The sequence below is a fragment of the Pseudophryne corroboree genome, chromosome 7, assembly GCF_028390025.1.
Source record: "Pseudophryne corroboree isolate aPseCor3 chromosome 7, aPseCor3.hap2, whole genome shotgun sequence".
In the NCBI taxonomy this organism is placed as follows: domain Eukaryota; kingdom Metazoa; phylum Chordata; class Amphibia; order Anura; family Myobatrachidae; genus Pseudophryne; species Pseudophryne corroboree.
In genome coordinates, this window is record NC_086450.1 from 411,266,876 (window position 1) to 411,286,523 (window position 19,648).

At 44.7% G+C, this 19,648-nt stretch overlaps 1 protein-coding gene across 2 annotated transcripts in view; it reads left to right on the forward strand.

The window, feature by feature from the left end:
* The window catches only part of BRICD5 (BRICHOS domain containing 5), a 67,271-nt gene that overhangs the window by 29,310 nt on the left and 18,313 nt on the right, over positions 1–19,648 (forward strand). The window contains exons 2-4 of one of the 2 annotated variants that reach the window (XM_063934704.1): positions 5,426–5,566; positions 9,688–9,825; positions 13,662–13,769. In XM_063934704.1, coding sequence (XP_063790774.1) covers positions 5,426–5,566; positions 9,688–9,825; positions 13,662–13,769 — 387 coding nt within the window. Of the gene's footprint in view, positions 1–5,425; positions 5,567–9,675; positions 9,826–13,661; positions 13,770–19,648 lie in introns of both variants that reach the window. The other variant, XM_063934703.1, reaches the window with a different exon arrangement.

The window sequence follows — 19,648 nt, forward strand, 5'->3', positions numbered from 1 at the left end:
AAGAGCACCCAATTTAAAAACTAGTCTGGTTAGGAGCTATTATAAGAATGATAATAAAGGAGGAGAAACTTGGCTGAAAGAAAAGAAATCTGGGTTCTATAGATGCAATAATTGCATTGTGTGCAAAAAAAACAGAAGGATCACTACTAAGTGTATAGACAAATATACGTCTAAAAGTACAGGAAAAGAATACACTATAAGGGATAAAATTACATGCAACTCAAAAGGAGTAATCTACCTGGTGACGTGCCCATGTGGGCTACAATATGTAGGGAAAACCTACCGCAGTCTACACACTAGGATTAATGAGCATCTCAACAATATCAGGACCAACAAAGATAATCACAGCATTCCAGAACATTTTACGAAGATGCATAATAGTGATCCCATGGGTTTAGAATTCATTGGAATTAAATTAATACAAAAATAATGGCGAGGAGGGAACTGGGATAATACACTTTTGAGAGAAGAAGCAAAAATGATTTTTGAATTAGAAACTCGGATACCCAAGGGTCTCAATATAGAATGGGACCTTTTTCCCTTCCTGAAAGAATAAAACCAGATGAAAAGAGACGAGTATTATGGGAGTCAGGGAGATATTAATTAGTATATATATATATATACATATATACATATATGTATATTAAAAATTCTTTATATATTACTTTTATTAGTTATTTAATTTTTAGGAGTTATAGTCACTGTCTTTTTATGTATGTCGTGTATTGTCTTTTATAGTATGATATAATTCAGGAGTTTATTTATTATCCCAAACTGCCCCTCTGATTAATTATAGGGAGTATAAATGGGCATGCGAAAATATGATATGCATAATGAGAATTCCATCGCTGAATTACACTGAAAGAGAGGGGAAAAGAAAAAACACCGTGAGGAGATCTCTATGGCAACAGAGCCGCCGCATGAGAGACGTGCCCGGCTATCGTGGGGACGAGCGAGACGGAGCAGCATGCGTCATCGCGTCCGGTCTCCATGACAACGAGCAATAACAGGCTGAAGACGTGTACGGAGCAACATGCGTCATCGCGTCCGGTCTCCATGACAACGAACGCTAACAGGCGGAAGACGTGAACGGAGGCTCGTTCACCCTGACAGTACGTACATGGAAGGAGAGTTACCATGACGACTGTGACGCCAGGCAGGGATAAAAGAACGGGTTTGGATACAGCTCGGCCATCCTGAGGAAGCCTACGGTGTCAGGCGAAACTAGTAGATTGCGGAGCTATCTCATGTCTGCCGGCAGACACCCGTTCTACAAACCTCCTGTGACTTTGAAGTAAGTGCACCTTATATTCTTGGACACTCAGAATAAGGAACTGACGATTCCAGCCTTAACATTTGATCCTTATTCAGGAAGGACTTTACATAGTTTGGCTGATATTAACCAGAACTTTTATTGGACCAATTTCCTGTATGAGCAGTGACTGAGAGGTAACATGCATATATTTACCTAAGGAATATAAGCACCTATCAAGTGAACCAATCGCTACCTAGCGTATCACTGATGTTTATCCATTGGACTAATTCCCTATATCACAGGTTCTCAAACTCGGTCCTCAGGACCCCACACAGTGCATGTTTTGCAGGTCTCCTCACAGAATCACAAGTGACATAATTAACTCCACCTGTGGACCTTTTAAAATGTGTCAGTGAGAAATTAATACACCTGTGCACCTGCTGGGTTACCTGCAAAACATGTACTGTGTGGGGTCCTGAGGACCGAGTTTGAGAACCACTGCCCTATATGATCAATGACTGTGGTATAACAACCACTCTTATATACCTATACGTACCTGAGGAATACAAAGATCTTCCAAGTGAATAAATCGCTACTTAGCGTATCACTGTGTTTTTTATGTTTATTGTTGTGTGTGATTGTCCTTGTGTATACCGGTATTAGGATCACTTTAGATTTTTAAGAATAGAGAGGACCTGAGTATTAGGGTCCATTACACACACATATATATAATATATATATATATATATATATATATTAGAAATTTTTATCCTGTGCTAGGTTAATAAAATATTATTTTTAAATTATATTGATGTTTGAGTGATTTATATTTCCATGAGCAGAGATTGCCATTGACCATCTATTCTATACCTGACAACATTAGCGCTGGGAGACATCTTACCTTTTTCTTTAGTGTCTTTGTGGGGATAGTGGAAATCCTCATTTTTCGCTCCATAGCAGCTTTAGTTGACCAGGCGAGGCACGACAGCGCAGTCCTCTATTCCTTGTTTTTTCACTATCTCAGTCTCACTCAAATAATTCTGTATTTCGCATAACTCCCAACTGCCACAATTTTCGCGGGACAGTCCCGTTTTTTTTTGGGACTGTCCCGCTGTCCCACCTGCGGGTCCCAGTGTCCCACGGTGGGAGGGGGCAGTTGGGAGGCTCCTGTCACTCGCTGCTAAGCTGGTAAATAGACACTGTGTGCATGCGCACAGCATCTATTCACAAGAGACAGAGGGACTGGGGGCATGCCAGCAGCTCATAGATATATAGATATGACCCCACAGTGACGAAATACAGGGGCGTAGCTCACAATTGTGTCACTCCCACAAAATAATGCCCCTTTTCCATAAGTCACGCCCCCTTTCGATGGACGCCACTTCGCTGCGCGAAGGTGTCCCGAGCTGCCTTCCAAAGATGTTGAGAGGTATGATTTCGGAATATTTGGATCTGGGATATTCAACCTGTAATAATACAACTGGAAGGGAGGGGAAAAAAGAGGAATACATTACGTGTTACCGGCGTCTGGGATCCCGGCTGTCATTATCCTGACAGCGGGATCCCGGCCACTAGTATAACGACAGCGGGGCGAGCACTAGAAAGCCCCTTGCAGGCTCGCTGCGCTCGCCACAGGTTATTTTCTCCCTCTATGGGTGTCGTGGACATCCATAGAGGGAGAAAAGCCTGTGGCGCCGGTATTCCGGCAGCGGCATTTCACCGCCTGTCGGGATTCCGGCGTCGGTATTGTGACCGCCGGGATCCCGACTGGCAGTCTCATGATTGCCTCCCAAAAATAACGTTTAGCTCCAGCTTCCATACCTTTGCTCTCGGCTCTAATAGGAGAGGTGGGCTTAAACTCGTTGCTCCCCTGATCAGCTGGTAAATGCCAAAACAGAACTCTGATGGGCCCGTACAGTACTTGCACAACTATCCAAAATCATTTTTTATAAGCAAAAATACCAAGTAACATTGTTATAGTATACAATAAGTCATTTCATACACTAAGTTATACCTATCATAATACAAATAGCACTCAAATAGCACTCACATTTTTCAATTAGTTTTGCCTTTTTATTAATTAACATATTAGATTCTTTCATTATGTAATATAGTGATAAGGAACAGATGTATTAAGCCTGGAAAAGGCATAAGGAAGTGATAAACCAGTGATAAGTGCAAGGTGATAAAGGCACCAGCCAATCAGCTCCTGTTAATTTACATATTGGAGCTGATTGGCTGGTGCCTTTATCACCGTGCACTTATCACTGGTTTATCACTTCCTTATGCCTTCTCCAGATTAATACATCTGCCCCAATGATTTACATTATGCATCCAGAAATCTCCAGAGCACCAGCCACGTGTAATGAATGCTTAGGGTTTGCTGAAGTCCAATTTTGGACCCTAATACAAAATCACATAATCTTTTTGCGCACCCCATCCTTACATGGCCCTTATTCTGAGTTGTTCGCTCGCTAGCTGCTTTTAGCAGCATTGCACACGCTAGGCCGCCGCCCTCTGGGAGTGTATCTTAGCTTAGCAGAATTTGCGAATGAAAGATTAGCAGAATTGCAAATAAATAATTCTTAGCAGTTTCTGAGTAGCTCGAGACTTACTCCTACACTGCGATCAACTCAGCCTGTTTCGTTCCTGGTTTGATGTCACAAACAGGTCCTGCGTTCGGCCAGCCACTCCCTCGTTTCTCCAGCCACTCCCGCGTTTTTCCCTGACACGCCTGCGTTTTTCCGCACACTCCCAGAAAACGGCCAGTTTCTGCCCAGAAACACCCACTTCCTGTCAATCACACTCCGATCACTTCAACGATGAAAATTCTTTGTTCGAACGTGAGTAAATCTACTAAGTTTTGTGCTAAAATACTTAGCGCATGCGCATTTTTGCCTTAATCGCTCCGTTGCGAAAATCGGCAACGAGCGAACAACTCGGAATGAGGGCCCATATGGGCTACGTTGCTCACTCTAGTCCTCATAGCATCCAGCATGCACACACCTCTACATCATGTAAGGACTTTCCAAGCACGCTAGGGGGCTGCTGGATCATGTAACCACTTAGACACCGCAGATTTATATGGAGTCGAAATCATTTGAAAATCTCACCTAGGGCTTTACAGCTTTCTAAGCCCAATCTTTGGCCAAAATGACTGCTTTTGCTGAAATAGGGTTTATTCCTATTTAATTAAGGTTATTGGCCAGCAGCAACCATCCCTGGGGCTCTCTGGCTTCCAGTGCAGTGTGAATATGTGGATTGGCAAAGCAAGGTCACACATGCAGAATGTACCAGGACTGGCCTCTTACCATTGCCAGCCAGTATCTGAGTATCATTAGGCTGCTTGGCGGTATATCAGTGGTAAATTGGGTCAAAGTGATTTTGTCTTGATAAGTGGTGATAGGAAATCTTGTCTCTCGGTACTGATTAATGGTCTACTTCGAATTCAAACTAAAACTTTCTTTAAGATGTGCACAAGGCGGTCAGATATTTTTCCAATTTTACTATCAACCAATCCAGCCAATAGGCATTTGGGAATGGTGGTGCCCTTTATGATTGCAGAAATGTAACGATGACGGTGAACATCCAACAAAATGTTTTACCAGTCTTGGTTGACATCTGTATATCCCGAAGAAATATTGGAAGTTAACCAGGTGCATATTGCTAAAAAAGAGTATGCACTGGAAAAATTAGTATATTCGCACATATGCAGCTCTGTACGCACTCAGGTGTATGCTTGGTTTGCTACTAGTCCCCATCATCACCATTTCCTTGCCATATACTAGGTGTCAGGGCCAGATTAACAATGGGGCGGCTGGAGCTCCAGCTTGAGAACTGCACATAAAAATAGTCCCATAATCATGACAGCAGGATGGTTACCAGCCGCCTCGCGGTTGTCCAAAAGTCTAACAGTTCCCCCGAAAATTACCTTCCGGGTGTACTGTTCTCCCGAGTGATGTCTTGGATTCCGGCATTGGTCACATGACCACCAGCATCCCGTCCATTGTGATGCTAAACGCAACCCACCTTAAATGTGTTGCAGCAATTACCGTAAGGTCATTGTCGTCTAAACAGATGGACATATTTGTATGCATGCAATATATTTAACTTGTCTGGCAACTTTCTGCTAAGGGTCAAGAAATAAATATGTTGTTTTTTTCCCCCTAGCCCCCTACAGAAAGAGGACCCAGAGAAAGATCGAAATCTGCTTCTAGAATATTCTGGGGATTCCTGGCTGTCGCATTACTCTTTTCCATAGTGGGGATTAGTGTGGTTGGTGTTCTGGGCTGGAAAGATAACAAAACAAAGGTAATGACAAATAGTTGTGATGTAAAAATACTTACTTTGTCGTTATCTCTTACCTGACCAAAACGGTTGTACCCCCTGGTCTGTAAGATGTTGGGTGCAATGATGCCATGCAAAGCCTTCAGAGATTTTTCATAATTTTGACTGCTAGGTGGCAATCTTCTGATGGTGTTTATGAATGAAAAGTAACCTTGTAGTCCTACACAGTGGAGATATCCATTCAGGGGTTCACTACGATATGCCGGCGGTCGGGCTCCTGGCGACCAGCATACCGGCGCCGGGAGCCCGACCGCCGGCTTACCGACAGTGTGGCGAGCGCAAATGAGCCCCTTGCGGGCTTGCTGCGCTCGCCACGCTACGGGCACGGTGGCGTGCTACGCGCGCCACACTATTTTATTCTCCCTCCAGGGGGGTCGTGGACCCCCACGAGTGAGAATAAGTGTCGGTATGCCTGCTGTCGGGATCCCGGCGCCGGTATACTGTGCGCCGGGATCCCGTCAGTCGGCATACTGAAGACCACCCCCATTCAGTGAGCAATGTACCTTATTTATACAGACCTATTACATAACATGTGGATTGGGTTTGCACCTCATACTATAGTCACCTGATGAGAGGAACTGTTCATTTATTCACCAAGCTCTGATTACTGGGAAAATATAACCGAGAAAGATGCATGACTAAGCAGTTTAGGAACCAAGGCCCCCAATTGTTTCCTTGCTGGAAACTAATTTTTGGTGGTAAATGGGACCAATTGCTATTTAACAAGGCTAATAGCGCTGCTAACTAGCAGCGCTATTAGCCGTTCATATTCCCTATACTGCAACCATATAAACTGTATTTAGGAACGAGTGCTATTTCTGAAATAGCGCTCACTTACCTAAAATGGCTTTGTCTGCCCCGGGCATACATTATGGATACCGCTGCAGCAGTGTCCATCCTGCGCTCCGGCTCCCCCCCTCCTGCAGCAATCCCGGCATGCATCACGCCTGCCGGGTTGCTATAGAGACAGGAAAACCAAAATGGCCGCCACGTCCGGAAATCACTACCGCGTATGTGCCGGGAATTAGCATAAACCGGTGCATGCGCGGTAGGAGGCCAGTCCGGGGACACAGTTCATTAGTCAGCGCTGATGTAAGGTAAACAGCGCTGACGCAGAAAATACCACATTCGCTCGCCGTGGCATAGGAGAGTGAAAACGGTATTTACCACTTCACATAGTGCTGCTTGATAAATGGGGGCCCAACTTTTAAGTTGACTATAAGGATTTGAAATTCAGTAGGCAGAATAATCTTAGTACTGAGTACCCAATCACAGCACTGAAATAATTTAACCCTTTCGTTCAGCATCTGCCAATAGGTAACTGAAACTGTTATCAGCAGAATGGGCAGTTACATAGATCATAGGGCTATATAGTGTTACAAAAGCAGAAACTTCACATCGTTTTATTGCTCTTTAAAGTTAAATGCTATTAAGCTGCAAATATTCAGTGATAAATGGGCTCCTCAGTCTTGCTTGTCTGTTTGAACTTTGAAGCGGGCAGTGACAGCGCAAGCTGTAGCCAATCAGGTTTTTGGAACGTTTACAGCAGCACAGATTACTTCAGGATAGGTATTCCCATGTTGTGGGAGGCGGTGACCTGCTCACTTGTGTATTGCAACTGGAACATCTTGCTGTGAGCAGCCATTTGCTGGCTACTTTGTCACACACGAGGGGATTTGACAACTTAAACAGGATCCAAATGACACGAGAGAGAATCCAGGGAGTTGCTTCAGTAACCAAGCCACAGACTGCATGCGATCTGCATGTTAGCCACATACTGCATGTGATCTGCGTGGGATCTTACCATCCATGATCGCATTGCCATATGCAATTCTATCGATGGGATGCATCATCCTGCACATGCAGGACAAAGGCTCAGAAAGGAGCCCGTCCCTGCGATGTGCCGAGTGTGGGTGTATGGGCCTCTGCACCGAGTGTGGTATGGAAGGGTCGACAGTAACTAGGTCGACAATGTCTAGGTCGACCACTATTGGTCGACAGTAACTAGGTCGACAGTGTGTCTAGGTCGACAGGGTCTTTAGGTCGGCATGTTCTAGGTCTACAGGTCAAAAGGTCGACATGAGTTTTTTATGGTTTTTTTGTGTCGTTTTCTTCGTAGAGTGACCGGGAACCCCAATTAGTGCACCGTGTCCACTCGCATGGCTCGCTTCACTCGCCATGCTTCTATTACCATTCCAATCGTAGTCCACATGGATCGTTAAGTATGAAAAGGTTCAAAAAAAGAAAAAAATTGTGAAAAACTCATGTCGACCTTTTGACCTGTCGACCTAGAACATGTTGACCTAAAGACCTTGTCGACCTAGACACCCTGTTGACCTAGTTACTGTCAACCAATAATGGTCGACCTAGTTACTGTCGACTTAGAGACCGGATCCCCTCTGCACCTACGGGTAGCCTCCCTGCCGTGCACAGGGGCCATTTCTGGAGGAGGGTTCCTGGGGAACCCTGTCGGAACTAACTACATCCCGCAATGTGTAGCCCATAGGCTACAATGGGCTACCAAAAATCAGGAGATTGCGGTAGCTGCGGGGATCAATATAGGTAATGCTTTGCATTCCCGATATTAATACATCAGCAGCATCGCATCCCCTATGGAAACCTATGGGGATGCGGCTGTGGACGGAAATGGAGGATTGCAGCAGGTATTGGAGATTTTGGGTATACATAGTATCTGCTGCTAGCCCCTGAAAATGGGTGTTTTCTGGTAAATAGCCGCAAATACTGTTTGATAAATGGGCCCGAGCCGCCTGTGCCCTTTAAAAACATCCTGATAACTTGAGCTGTTCGGAGTGCGTGAGAGCGGATTTGGGTCTAATTATAGCTTGGACACTGTCACATGTTCGATATACTTGCCCAGATGTTTTATACACTCGCTGTGTGTGTGACATCTGAGTGTTTGCATGGTTACTATTTATATGGAGTATGTAATGGGCCAAACAAGTGCTGATACAATAATAACCGTTTTGAAACAGACAGAAGCGTGCCATTGTTATAAGGGCTTCTCATTGGCTGCTGCAGATATGTACAGTCACGTGACCCTGAACGGACACAGTCCTGCTCCTATTTTGTCCTATGTGCCAGTGCCAGAAGCATGCAAGTGTTGTGCTCTGTGTATATTGGTGACCAGGGCCACCATCAGGGGGATGCTGGTGGCACAACTGTCTCGGGCCCTGCTGCTCTGACAGGCAGTGGAGGGCCCAGGCTGCATGCTGCCCGCTACGGAGAGTGCCCCTGCTCTTAGTATTGAAAATGTACATTCCAAAATGGCCACTACCTCAGAGGAGACAGTTATTTAAAATGCTAGAGGAGGAGGCCATTTTGGGAGGGACCTTTTCAAAAGGTTGAAAGGGGCAGGCAGCCTCCGCCAGGGCAGCAGACCTGTTGTGGCGGCAGCGGCCGTTCCCCTGACAACGAACAGAACCCTCATTGGTGCAAGGGGTATCACTTTATGGGGCATAATACAGTGTTGCTCAGAGTATGTGCACAGGAAAGTGTATATATATATATATATATATTATATATATATTATTTTTTTTATTGGGGGGGCACCTATTTTGTCAGAGCCGGGCCCCACAATTTCTGATGACCCTGTTGATGACAGAAGAGGTCTCGAGGAAAGTCTGCGATTGTATTGTTGGTATGGGTAAAAGTACTTCCAGTTACAGGTTGGCAGTTGCAGGTTTACTATGAAGGGGTTTAGGTCTTGGTTGTGCGTTGGGTTAACCAACGTAGGTCATTTTGGGCTGTGCATCACATGCACTTCATAATTGGAAGCAGCCTTTGTGTGGCTGCTAAAGTATTATTCATTATAATTAAGATGACAAGCCACAGCGATGGCACTGGTATCAGATTGAAATGCTGCAGGAATTTTAATAACATTATTAGTATAATTATTATAATCATAATTATTATTATTATTGTTATATCACTGTAATAAGTATAACATAATGGCATGGTATGTTTAGTAGTGCGCAAAGCACAAAGATCCCTCAGTTTCAGTGTGACCTGAGCTTGTGTTCTCTCTGCCTCATTCACCTGACTTTTATGTTTAGCCTCTCTTACAGGTTGTCCGCCTGACCTACAAAAACTTGCAGGGTACTTCTGTAAACCAGTCTGCAATTACTGACAAGCGGAGGAACACAGTCACCTATCGGGTTACGTCCAGAAACCAGACCTCTCTGGTGTTATTTGACAGCAAACACGTGAGTTCCACATAAGGACGCTTATATTTGACCTATAAATTCGGACACCTGGCAGAATAGTTTCATCTATTTTTCTACCAGTGACACTGCAAATGTCTGCAGCAGAAGCAGCCACCACAGGTTGCGCTGCCGACAGCTGCTGTGAGTGCTGCCGACAGCTGCTGTAAGTGTACAGTCTTAGTAGCATAGGATTGCCGAGGTGACTGACCTTGGAGATGATGTAGAACTTGCATTACCTGCATTGGGGACTTTCTTGATGCTGTTTTGTAGAGATTAGATTATGGAGAATTTTCCCAGTTACATTTATTGTATGCTGAATTATAGTTCTCTCATTGTACACGGTCGAATCACATTATTATGACCATTTCCTACATTTATCTGCACACATATCACTTGTTGCTGTCAAAAAGTGGCAAGGGTGGCAGTACATCTGACACAGCGCAGTTTGCGAGCTCTTCATGTGCTGCTGTGGTGAAGGTGCGTCGTAACTGGACAAATGGCACCATTGCGAATAACCAATGTGGAAGCTGCGGAGCACCACGCGCCGCTGATATGAAAGGTGAACGTCGGCTACGAAGGTGCGTGGAAGGCGAACGGCACGCTATAGTGGAGCAGCTCTCCGTCAAAATGGGCCTGGGGGCTACCAGACGTGTGTCTAAAATGACAGTTCAGCCCGTCTAGCTGCTGTCTGTGCTGCACACGGCGGTTAGGGTAGGGAGTTGCTTCTAAGATGTGGTTTGTGGTGCAGGCAGTTCTATCATACACTATCATACCAGATGAATGTTGCCAGCAGCCAAGGGGAAGGGGGGTGCAAAATATTATTCATTTTGGTGCCCCTAAATCGCTGCCTGTAGCCCGAGTAAGCCTGTAGGGTATTTGGTTTCCCTGATTTGGCCTCTGTATGAGGACATCGCTGTTCTCTCCTTGTCTCCTCACTCACAGCACTATGATGCCCCACAACCTAGTACACATTGATTGGCGCCTCTCTCAAATGTTTGGGGGGGAGGGGTACGCGCCAACAGGTACAATAAGAGTGCACAACTGCTTTGTCCCTCATGGTTCTGCATCCTGCAACCCATCAACTTCATCTTTGTCCCTCATGATTCTACATTCTCCAACTCATCATCTTCATCCCTTACGATTCTTCATTCTCCAACCCATCAACTTCAGCTTTGTCATTCCTAATTCTACATTCTCCAACCGATCAATTTCAGCTTTGTCCCCCATGATTCTACATTCTCCAACCCATCAACTTCAGCTTTGTCCCTCATGATTCTACATTCTCCAACTCATCATCTTCATCTTTGTCCCTTACGATTCTTCATTCTCCAACCCGTCAACTTCAGCATTGTCATTCCTAATTCTACATTCTCCAACCCATCAACTTCAGCTTTGTCCCTCATTATGCTATATTCTCCAACACATCAACTTCAGAGTTGTCCCTTACAATTGTACATTAATTGTCTCACCAATCAGCTTCATCCCTGGCAATTGTACAGTTTCCTATCAATCGATCTCAGCTTTGTCGTTCATGATGCTACCTTCTTAACTCATTGTCTTTGGGGGCATAGCAGCTTGGCTAGTCATGTTGTGTCACTGATAGTTGCCCAAGCCAAGTGTGAGTAAACAGCACCATGACAAATGGGAATAGTTAATAATAATAATAATTCTATTTATATAGCGCTCTTTCCCAACAGGACTCAAGGTGCTTTACAGACATTGAAAACAATGTACATAACACGGAAGATTTAGGGATCTATTCATGAAGCAGTGAAAAATGTGGAGAAGTGACCCAGTGGAGAAGTTGCCCATGGCAACCAATCAGCAGTGAAGTAACATTTATAATTTGCATACTATACAATTGTATGGAGCAGCTGATTGGTTGCTATGGGCAACTTCTCCACTCTTTTCACTGCTTCATGAATAGACCCCTTATTTACAAAGTGAGTGACAGGTAGTGTTTGGGGGAGGTAATAGGGCGTGGCTTGTCGAATGCAGGCATGTTGCAGCCATTTTGGGGGCGTGTCTGAGTCTGTGGCTCCATTGTTGTATGAAGTTGTAAAGGCTCCGGCAGCTTAATTGTTTAGTTTGCTTAGAGGTTCGATGGATTGAGTAGCGATGACATCCTGCCACCTCTGAATCAGCCCATAAATAATTATCCTCATCATCCCTATGAGGATGAATATTACATCGCAATTCTACCGTCCCATCCTCCAACTACTGCGAACGGTCAACGTCACGTAATCTTAGTTTAAGATGTAGTCTACTTGGTTTTCACCACTTCTCGGACTAGACATAAATACCCTCAAAGTCCACAACAGTGTTAAGGAACCTAAATAACTGCTATGTGCCATTTTTTTTTTTAATAAAGAGGGTGATAAAGTTACAGCAGTTTAATTTTCCTCTGTACTGCCAGCATGTGCCAGTCCGTCCATCATTTCATTTTCATCATTTTCTGAACTTGTATATTGTGGATTTACAGTGAAAATGGGCTTTAATTAAATGGAGCTGACAGACTGACTTGTGATTAGTACAGCAAAGGCAGCAGTGTGTTCTCAAAAATTGCACGGTTCAACTCACAAAGTATTTCCTTGGTATCCGTAGAAATAAAGTTGCTATACGGAAACATAATTTATATATCCATATTAAATATAACCATGGCAAGTGGCAAAACTTGTGAGTGGTAGGCCCAGGTGCAAAAAATATGTTTTTGGGCCGCCTCCTCTGCCACACTCAAAGTTAATAATATGCCACACGGCAGTGGGTAAAAGCTATGGCAGTGGGTGATAGCGAGAGGCAGAGAGTGACGGGGAGAGGCAGAGAGAGACAGTGGGTGCCAGGGAGAGGCAGCGGGTGTCATGGAGAGGTAGAGGCACACTTGCCTACCTGACCCTCTCCATGAGGGAGAAAATGCTCTGTTCCTGGACTTTCCTGGTAATGTATGATTGCCATCACCTGTGGTGAAACACCTTTCTTATCAACTACCCAGCTCACCACAGGTTATGGCAATCATACATTACCAGGAAAGTCCAGGAACAGAGCATTTTCTCCCTCATGGAGAGGGTCAGGTAGGCAAGTATGGGTAGAGGGTGACAACACTGGGCTAGTCATCAGACTGTGCTCAGTATGGTTAGGCAGCGGGTCAGAGAAAAACTCATTGCTGGTCTGGACAGTGGCTGGCCCCTTAGTTTCCAAAGGCCCGGTGCATGGCACCTGCTGCACCAATGGTAGTTCTGCCCCTGACCATGGCAATAGTAAAGACTATAGGTTGGGGAAGGGGGCAAACCAAAAAAGTATACACGCTGATTTGCCTAAATTGGATAATTCTAAAGCTGTTAGACCATGCTGGGACTTGTGGTGTCACAGAATGCTTTTTTTTTATTGACATAGAGGACACATCAACTATATCTACAAGCATTTCTATTGTTCAGAATACTACAGACTAGGGCCAGTCCATACTTGTCTACCTGACCCTCTCCATGAGGGAGAAAATGCTCTGTTCCTGGACTTTCCTGGTAATGTATGATTGCCATCACCTGTGGTGAAACACCTTTCTTATCAATTAACTAGCTCACCACAGGTGATGGCAATCATACATTACCAGGAAAGTCCAGGAACAGAGCATTTTCTCCCTCATGGAGAGGGTCAGGTAGGCAAGAATGGGCCAGTTCCGTTTCCCTCATGCACACCATTAAACAGTGGTTGCAACAGATACTATGCTACACAGAATTAGACTAGTATAACTATGGTTATTTCATTGCAGTATGGGTTTTACTGTTACTTTTGTGCTATTGATGTTTTCTTTAATCCACTGTTCTCCCTTGTATTCCCTGCAGGGACTGGTTTGCTATCGGGCTGCCGGAGAGAAATCCTGTTTCCTTCGCCATATGGAGATTCGAGATATAGAGAATATACAATCCTTCCTAAATATGTCTCTGCCCAAGGTGCGGAGCAGTATTGCATTATTAATGGACTTTCCATATTCAGACAGCTTTGTTCAGTTTTTTGTTGATTTGAACAGGTCTTTGCAGCTTTTTACTTAAAATGTTTTTATATATAAATAGGATTTTGGTTATCTACAGGTAAATCCTTTTCTCGTAGTCCGTAGAGGATGCTGGGGTCCACATTAGTACCATGGGGTATAGACGGGTCCACCAGGAGCCATTGGCACTTTAAGAGTTTGAGAGTGTGGGCTGGCTCCTCCCTCTATGCCCCTCCTACCAGACTCAGTCTAGAAACTGTGCCCGAGGAGACAACATACTTAGAGAGAAGGACTTAACACAGATAGTGGTGAGATTCAGACCAGCTCACACATACAAGGCACGTCAAGACAACTAGCTTGAACTACTCAGCAACAGCTGAAACATTACAAAGCTCCCAGAACGGGAGGGAGAGTGCGGAGGCTCCTGCAGAACTGATTGACTGAACTTCAGATCATCAGAGGCCAAAGTGTGAATTTGGAGGTTAACGATAGAGTTAGATATAGGCTTGGGGATAGAGATAAAGATAAAAATAAAAACAAAATAATAAAGAAGAACAAAGAAAAAGAAAAATACAGCTTAGTATTTAAGTCAAAATTCAATGTAGCGGCTAGTAAGATCAAGGGTATAATTAATAAAAATTATAGACTACTATTCACTGACCCTGTTCTGAAGGAACATTTAGATGAAACACCAGTGATAGTCTTTAAGAAAGCTAAAAATTTGAGAAATATTCTGGCTCCAAGTTTCTTTAAAGGACATTTAGATCGATCCTTAAAAAATACACAAAGAACTCTTATTGGACCAGAAGTCACAGGTTTTTATCGATGTAATCATGGGAGGGTGTATCACGTGTTCGTTCGTTTCGAATAAAACTAAAAGTGTCGTTTCTAATGTCTCTAAAAAAGAGCATGGAATCAACACCTTTATTAACTGTAGCACTCAATATGTGATTTATTTACTTATATGTCCCTGTCAATTACATTATGCTGGTCAAACAATACGCCCCCTGAAACTCAGATTTATGGAACACAGAAGAAACATTCTGAATAAAATCATGAATCATAGTGTTCCCCGACATTTTTCTGAGTTTCATGGAGGCGATCCGACAGGGCTCCGGCTGGTTGGGCTGGAACATGTTCCAGCAACCAACAGGGGTGGTGATCGTTATAGAACCTGGGCCCTCATTCCGAGTTGTTCGCTCGGTAAAAATCTTCGCATCGCAGCGATTTTCCGCTTAATGCGCATGTGCAATGTCCGCACTGCGACTGCGCCAAGTAAATTTGCTATGCACTTAGGAATTTTACTCACGGCTTTTTCATCGTTCTGGCGATCGTAATGTGATTGACAGGAAATGGGTGTTACTGGGCGGAAACAGGTCGTTTTATGGGCGTGTGGGAAAAAACGCTACCGTTTCCGGAAAAAACGCAGGAGTGGCCGGAGAAACGGAGGAGTGTCTGGGCGAACGCTGGGTGTTTTTGTGACGTCAAACCAGGAACGACAAGCAGTGAAATGATCGCAGATGCCGAGTAAGTCTGGAGCTACTCAGAAACTGCTACGAGGTGTGTAATCGCAATATTGCGAATACATCGTTCGCAATTTTAAGATGCTAAGATTCACTCCCAGTAGGCGGCGGCTTAGCATGAGCAAATCTGCTAAAATCCGCTTGCGAGCGAACAACTCAGAATGAGGGCCCTTATGTAGACAGGAGGCAGCATGGATTCTTAAATTACAGACACTCAACCCTCAAGGTCTCAATGAAACCATCGATCTGGAGTTTATCTAAAACCTAAATGTACTTTCTTTAACTGTAGCACCTCTATAAGAGTACTTACAGATCTGGTTTCATAGTCCTATTTATAAAAGTCTTTTTCTTCCTCTTTTTGATACCTGCTATACTGGCATTTTCCAAACATTATTGGTTATGTGCAGTATCTTGCATAATCTCCTTTCTCTGTAGTATATGCATTATTATATATTATATATATTACATATAAGTATTTGTCCTCTCGGAACAATCTTTTCAAAAAATATATATCTCTTTGTCCTACCTCCATTTTTATTCTTTTTTTCTCTCTCTTTTTCCTTCTCTGTTTCTATCCTGCTGCCCAACACTCTTTCACAGGAGGTCTTATAGGGAAGATTTTTTTTCCCTGTGGGTACTAATATTTGTGTTGTCGCTAGCAGAGATTTAAAATGTGAGTGAGAATATGCATTCACATAAAAGAAATTTCCTCTCAATACGGTTTTACAAGTAATTATTATGATAAATTTAGAAACCCTATTGATCCAAATATACATACTTATAGACTTGCAAATCAGTGTGGTAATTATGGACTGCCACAATATAGTCCTTATGTTAAAGATATGTATTCCCAGTCTCATATTTTATTTGGGTTCTTTTATATGTATTATTCATGCAGTATAATTTGTGCTATCTTTTATTGTATTGTGGTACTATTATAGTAATGTTTTTTATGAATGTGCATGTTTGCTCCAAAACTATAGGAGCTTAAAACATTACATTTAAATTGATGATATAAAATGGCTGAATTTAATTGCCGATAATCAGCTTCACCTGTGGAGCAGGTATAAGATCTGAACACTCCCACTCCCAGGTATACCTGCCTTTCGAAGAAGACGCCCTGGTGGCGTTGAAACGCGTTAAGGATACAGGCTCTGCATTCCAGAGATCTACACTGCTGTTTGCTTTGAATTGATCTAGTTACCGGACACAGGAGCCCGGTTTTGACTACTGCAGTCAGGAACACTTGTTCTGCAGCTTTCACCCACTTAGCCCTGGCCGTCCATCTCAAATTGGGACGGTAGAAGCCACAGGTGCCGTTCCTACCCAGCCCGGCGCAGTCCGGTGCACGGAGATTACACCGGGTGTCTGTTCCATTTAAGAAAGGCCGCTTGCTGGCCGAATGCACCCGTACCGATTACCACAATAACCCCGAAAACCAGCTGCTTGTCTCCGTTTGGAAAGTACGGAGGTACCGGAGGTGTGGATCGGACAAGGACGGCTTATCAGGACTCCCTGCACGGTGCGGCATGTATTCCATCCGCTGAGGCTCTGGTGTGTGTCTTTATCTAGATCACGAGACAACACCAGGGAGCAGGGACCGAAAAAGCTCCTGCCCAGCGGTATATGTGCAGCTACATTTCCATCCATTTTACCTGCACCAGCCGTTATCTGTTAAATATCGTGACTTATGCTTTTCTTCTAAAGCACACAGCCGTGAGTGATTCTTCTTCTGACAAAACATTTTAACAGCCTTATATTTTTGTGCACATATTGAACCCGGTTTATGACCTTCCAGGTGCTATTAACAATTAATTGCATGTTAATAAGATTTTTTATTGGTGTTTATATTACAGTTTGAACACGTAGCTACAATACAGTATTAATGTGATGTTTTAACATTGTTGTTTATGTTTACCCCCGGGAGGTTGTTGTAATTCTTATATACATTTTTAAATAAATGTTTTCAAATTTTCTGATTGTCAAGCGCCACTTGTTATTTGTTTTTTAAAGTATCGAACTTGTTAAACTTTGCAAACGTGTTTGACCCAGCCAAGTTGCAGCCGAGACACTCCGGGCAGCCACCCAGGAAGACCCTACCTTACGAGTAGAGTGGGCCTTGACAGACTTTGGACACGGCAATCCAGCCGTAGAATAAGCATGCTGGATAGTGAACCTGATCCAGCGAGATATCGTCTGCTTAGAAGCAGGACAAACAATCTTCTTGGGATCATACAGGACAAACAGAGAGTCCGACTTCCTGTAACGAGATGTTCTCTTCACATAAATCTTCAGAGCCATTACGACATCCAAGGACTTTGATGTAATAGAGGAGTCAGTAGCCACTGGCACCACAATAGGTTGGTTGATATGAAATGCCGACACAACCTTTGGAAAAACTGCTGACGTGTCCGGAGCTCAGCCCTATCTTCGTGGAAGATCAAGTAAGGGCTTTTACAGGATAAAGCCCCCAGTTCGGACACCAGCCTAGCAGAAGCTAAGGCCAACAAAGTGACCGCCTTCCACGTGAGAAATTTGACCTCCACCTCCTACAGAGGCTCAAACAAATCCGACTGGAGGAACTGCAACACCACGTTAAGGTCCCAGGGCACCGTAGGCGGTACAAAGGGAGGTTGGTTAGAACACCCTTCAAAAAGGTCTGAACCTCAGGGAGGGCAGCCAATTGTTTCTGAAAGAAAAGGGATAGGGCCGAAATCTGGACCTTCACAGACCCCAATCGCAGGCCCATATCCACTCCTGCTTGCAGGAAGAGGAGGAAACGTCCCAGTTGAAACTCCACCGCAGGAAAGCTCTTGGACTCACACCAAGAGACATATTTCTTCCAAATACGATGGTAATGTTTAGACGTTACCCCTTTCCTAGCCTGTATGAGGGTAGCAATAACCGTCTTCAGAATGCCCTTCCGAGCCAGAATCAGGCGCTCAACTTCCATGCCGTCAAACGTAGCCGAGGTAAGTCTTGATAGGCGAACGGACCTTGCTGTAGCAGGTCCTCCCGAAGAGGAAGAGGCCTCGGATCTTCTTGCAGGAGATTCAGAAGGTCCGCGTACCAAACCCTTCTTGGCCATTCTGGGACAATGAGGATCGCTTGAACCCTTGTTCTCCTTACGAGCTTTAGGATTCTTGGGATGAGTGGGAGTGGAGGAAACACATACACTGACTGGAACACCCACGGAGACACCAGGGCGTCCACTGCCTGTGGGTCCCTCGACCTGGAACAATAACGCCAAAGCTTCTTGTTGAGACGAGAGGCCATCATGTCTATTTGGGGCAAGCCCCAAAGATTCATTATGTCCTTGAACACTTCCGGATGGAGTCTCCACTCTCCTGGATGGAGATCGTGTCTGCTGAGGAAGTCTGCTTCCCAGTTGTCTACTCCCGGAATGAAGATGGCTGACAGCGCCAACGCGTGCTTTTCTGTCCAGAGGAGTATTCTTGACACCTCTAACATTGCTGCTCTGCTCTTCGTTCCGCCCTGTTGGTTTATGTAAGCTACTGTTGTTACGCTGTCCAACTGCACCTGAATGGCCCGATTTCTTAGAAGAGGGGCCGCCTGAAGAAGACCATTGTATACGGCTCTTAGTTCCAGAAAGTTGATGGGCAGGCCGGCTTCCAGGCTTGATCACCTTCCCTGAAAGGTAACACCTTGAGAGACCGCACCCCAGCCCCTGAGGCTCACATCCGTTGTTAGCAGGACCCAGTCCTGAATCCCGAACCGGCGGCCTTCCAGGAGGTGAGGCAGCTGAAGCCACCAGAGGAGTGAAATCCTCGCCTTTGGTGACAGACGAATTCGCTGGTGCATGTGGAGGTGAGATCCCGACCACTTGTCCAGGAGATCCAGTTGGAAGGGCCGAGCATGGAACCTCCTGTACTAGAAAGCCTCGTAACAGGCCACCATCTTTCCCAATAGGCGGATGCATTGATGAACAGACACCCGGGGTGGCTTCAGGACATCCCGGACCATAGTTTGTATCACCAAAGCCTTTTCTAGCGGAAGAAACACCCGCTGCACTTCCGTGTCCAGGATCATTCCCAGAAAGGACAACTTCTGGGTTGGTTCCAAATGTGACTTTGGAAGGTTCAGAATCCAACCGTGGCTCTGGAGCAGGCATGTTGTGAGAACAATGGACTGCAGTAGCTTCTCTTTGGATGACGCCTTTATCAGAAGATCGTCCAGGTATGGAATGATGTTCACACCCTGTTTGCGGAGCAGTATCATCATATCCGCCATCACCTTGGTAAATACCCAGTGTGGAGAGTCCGAATGGCAGGGCCTGGAACTGATGATGACAGTCCAG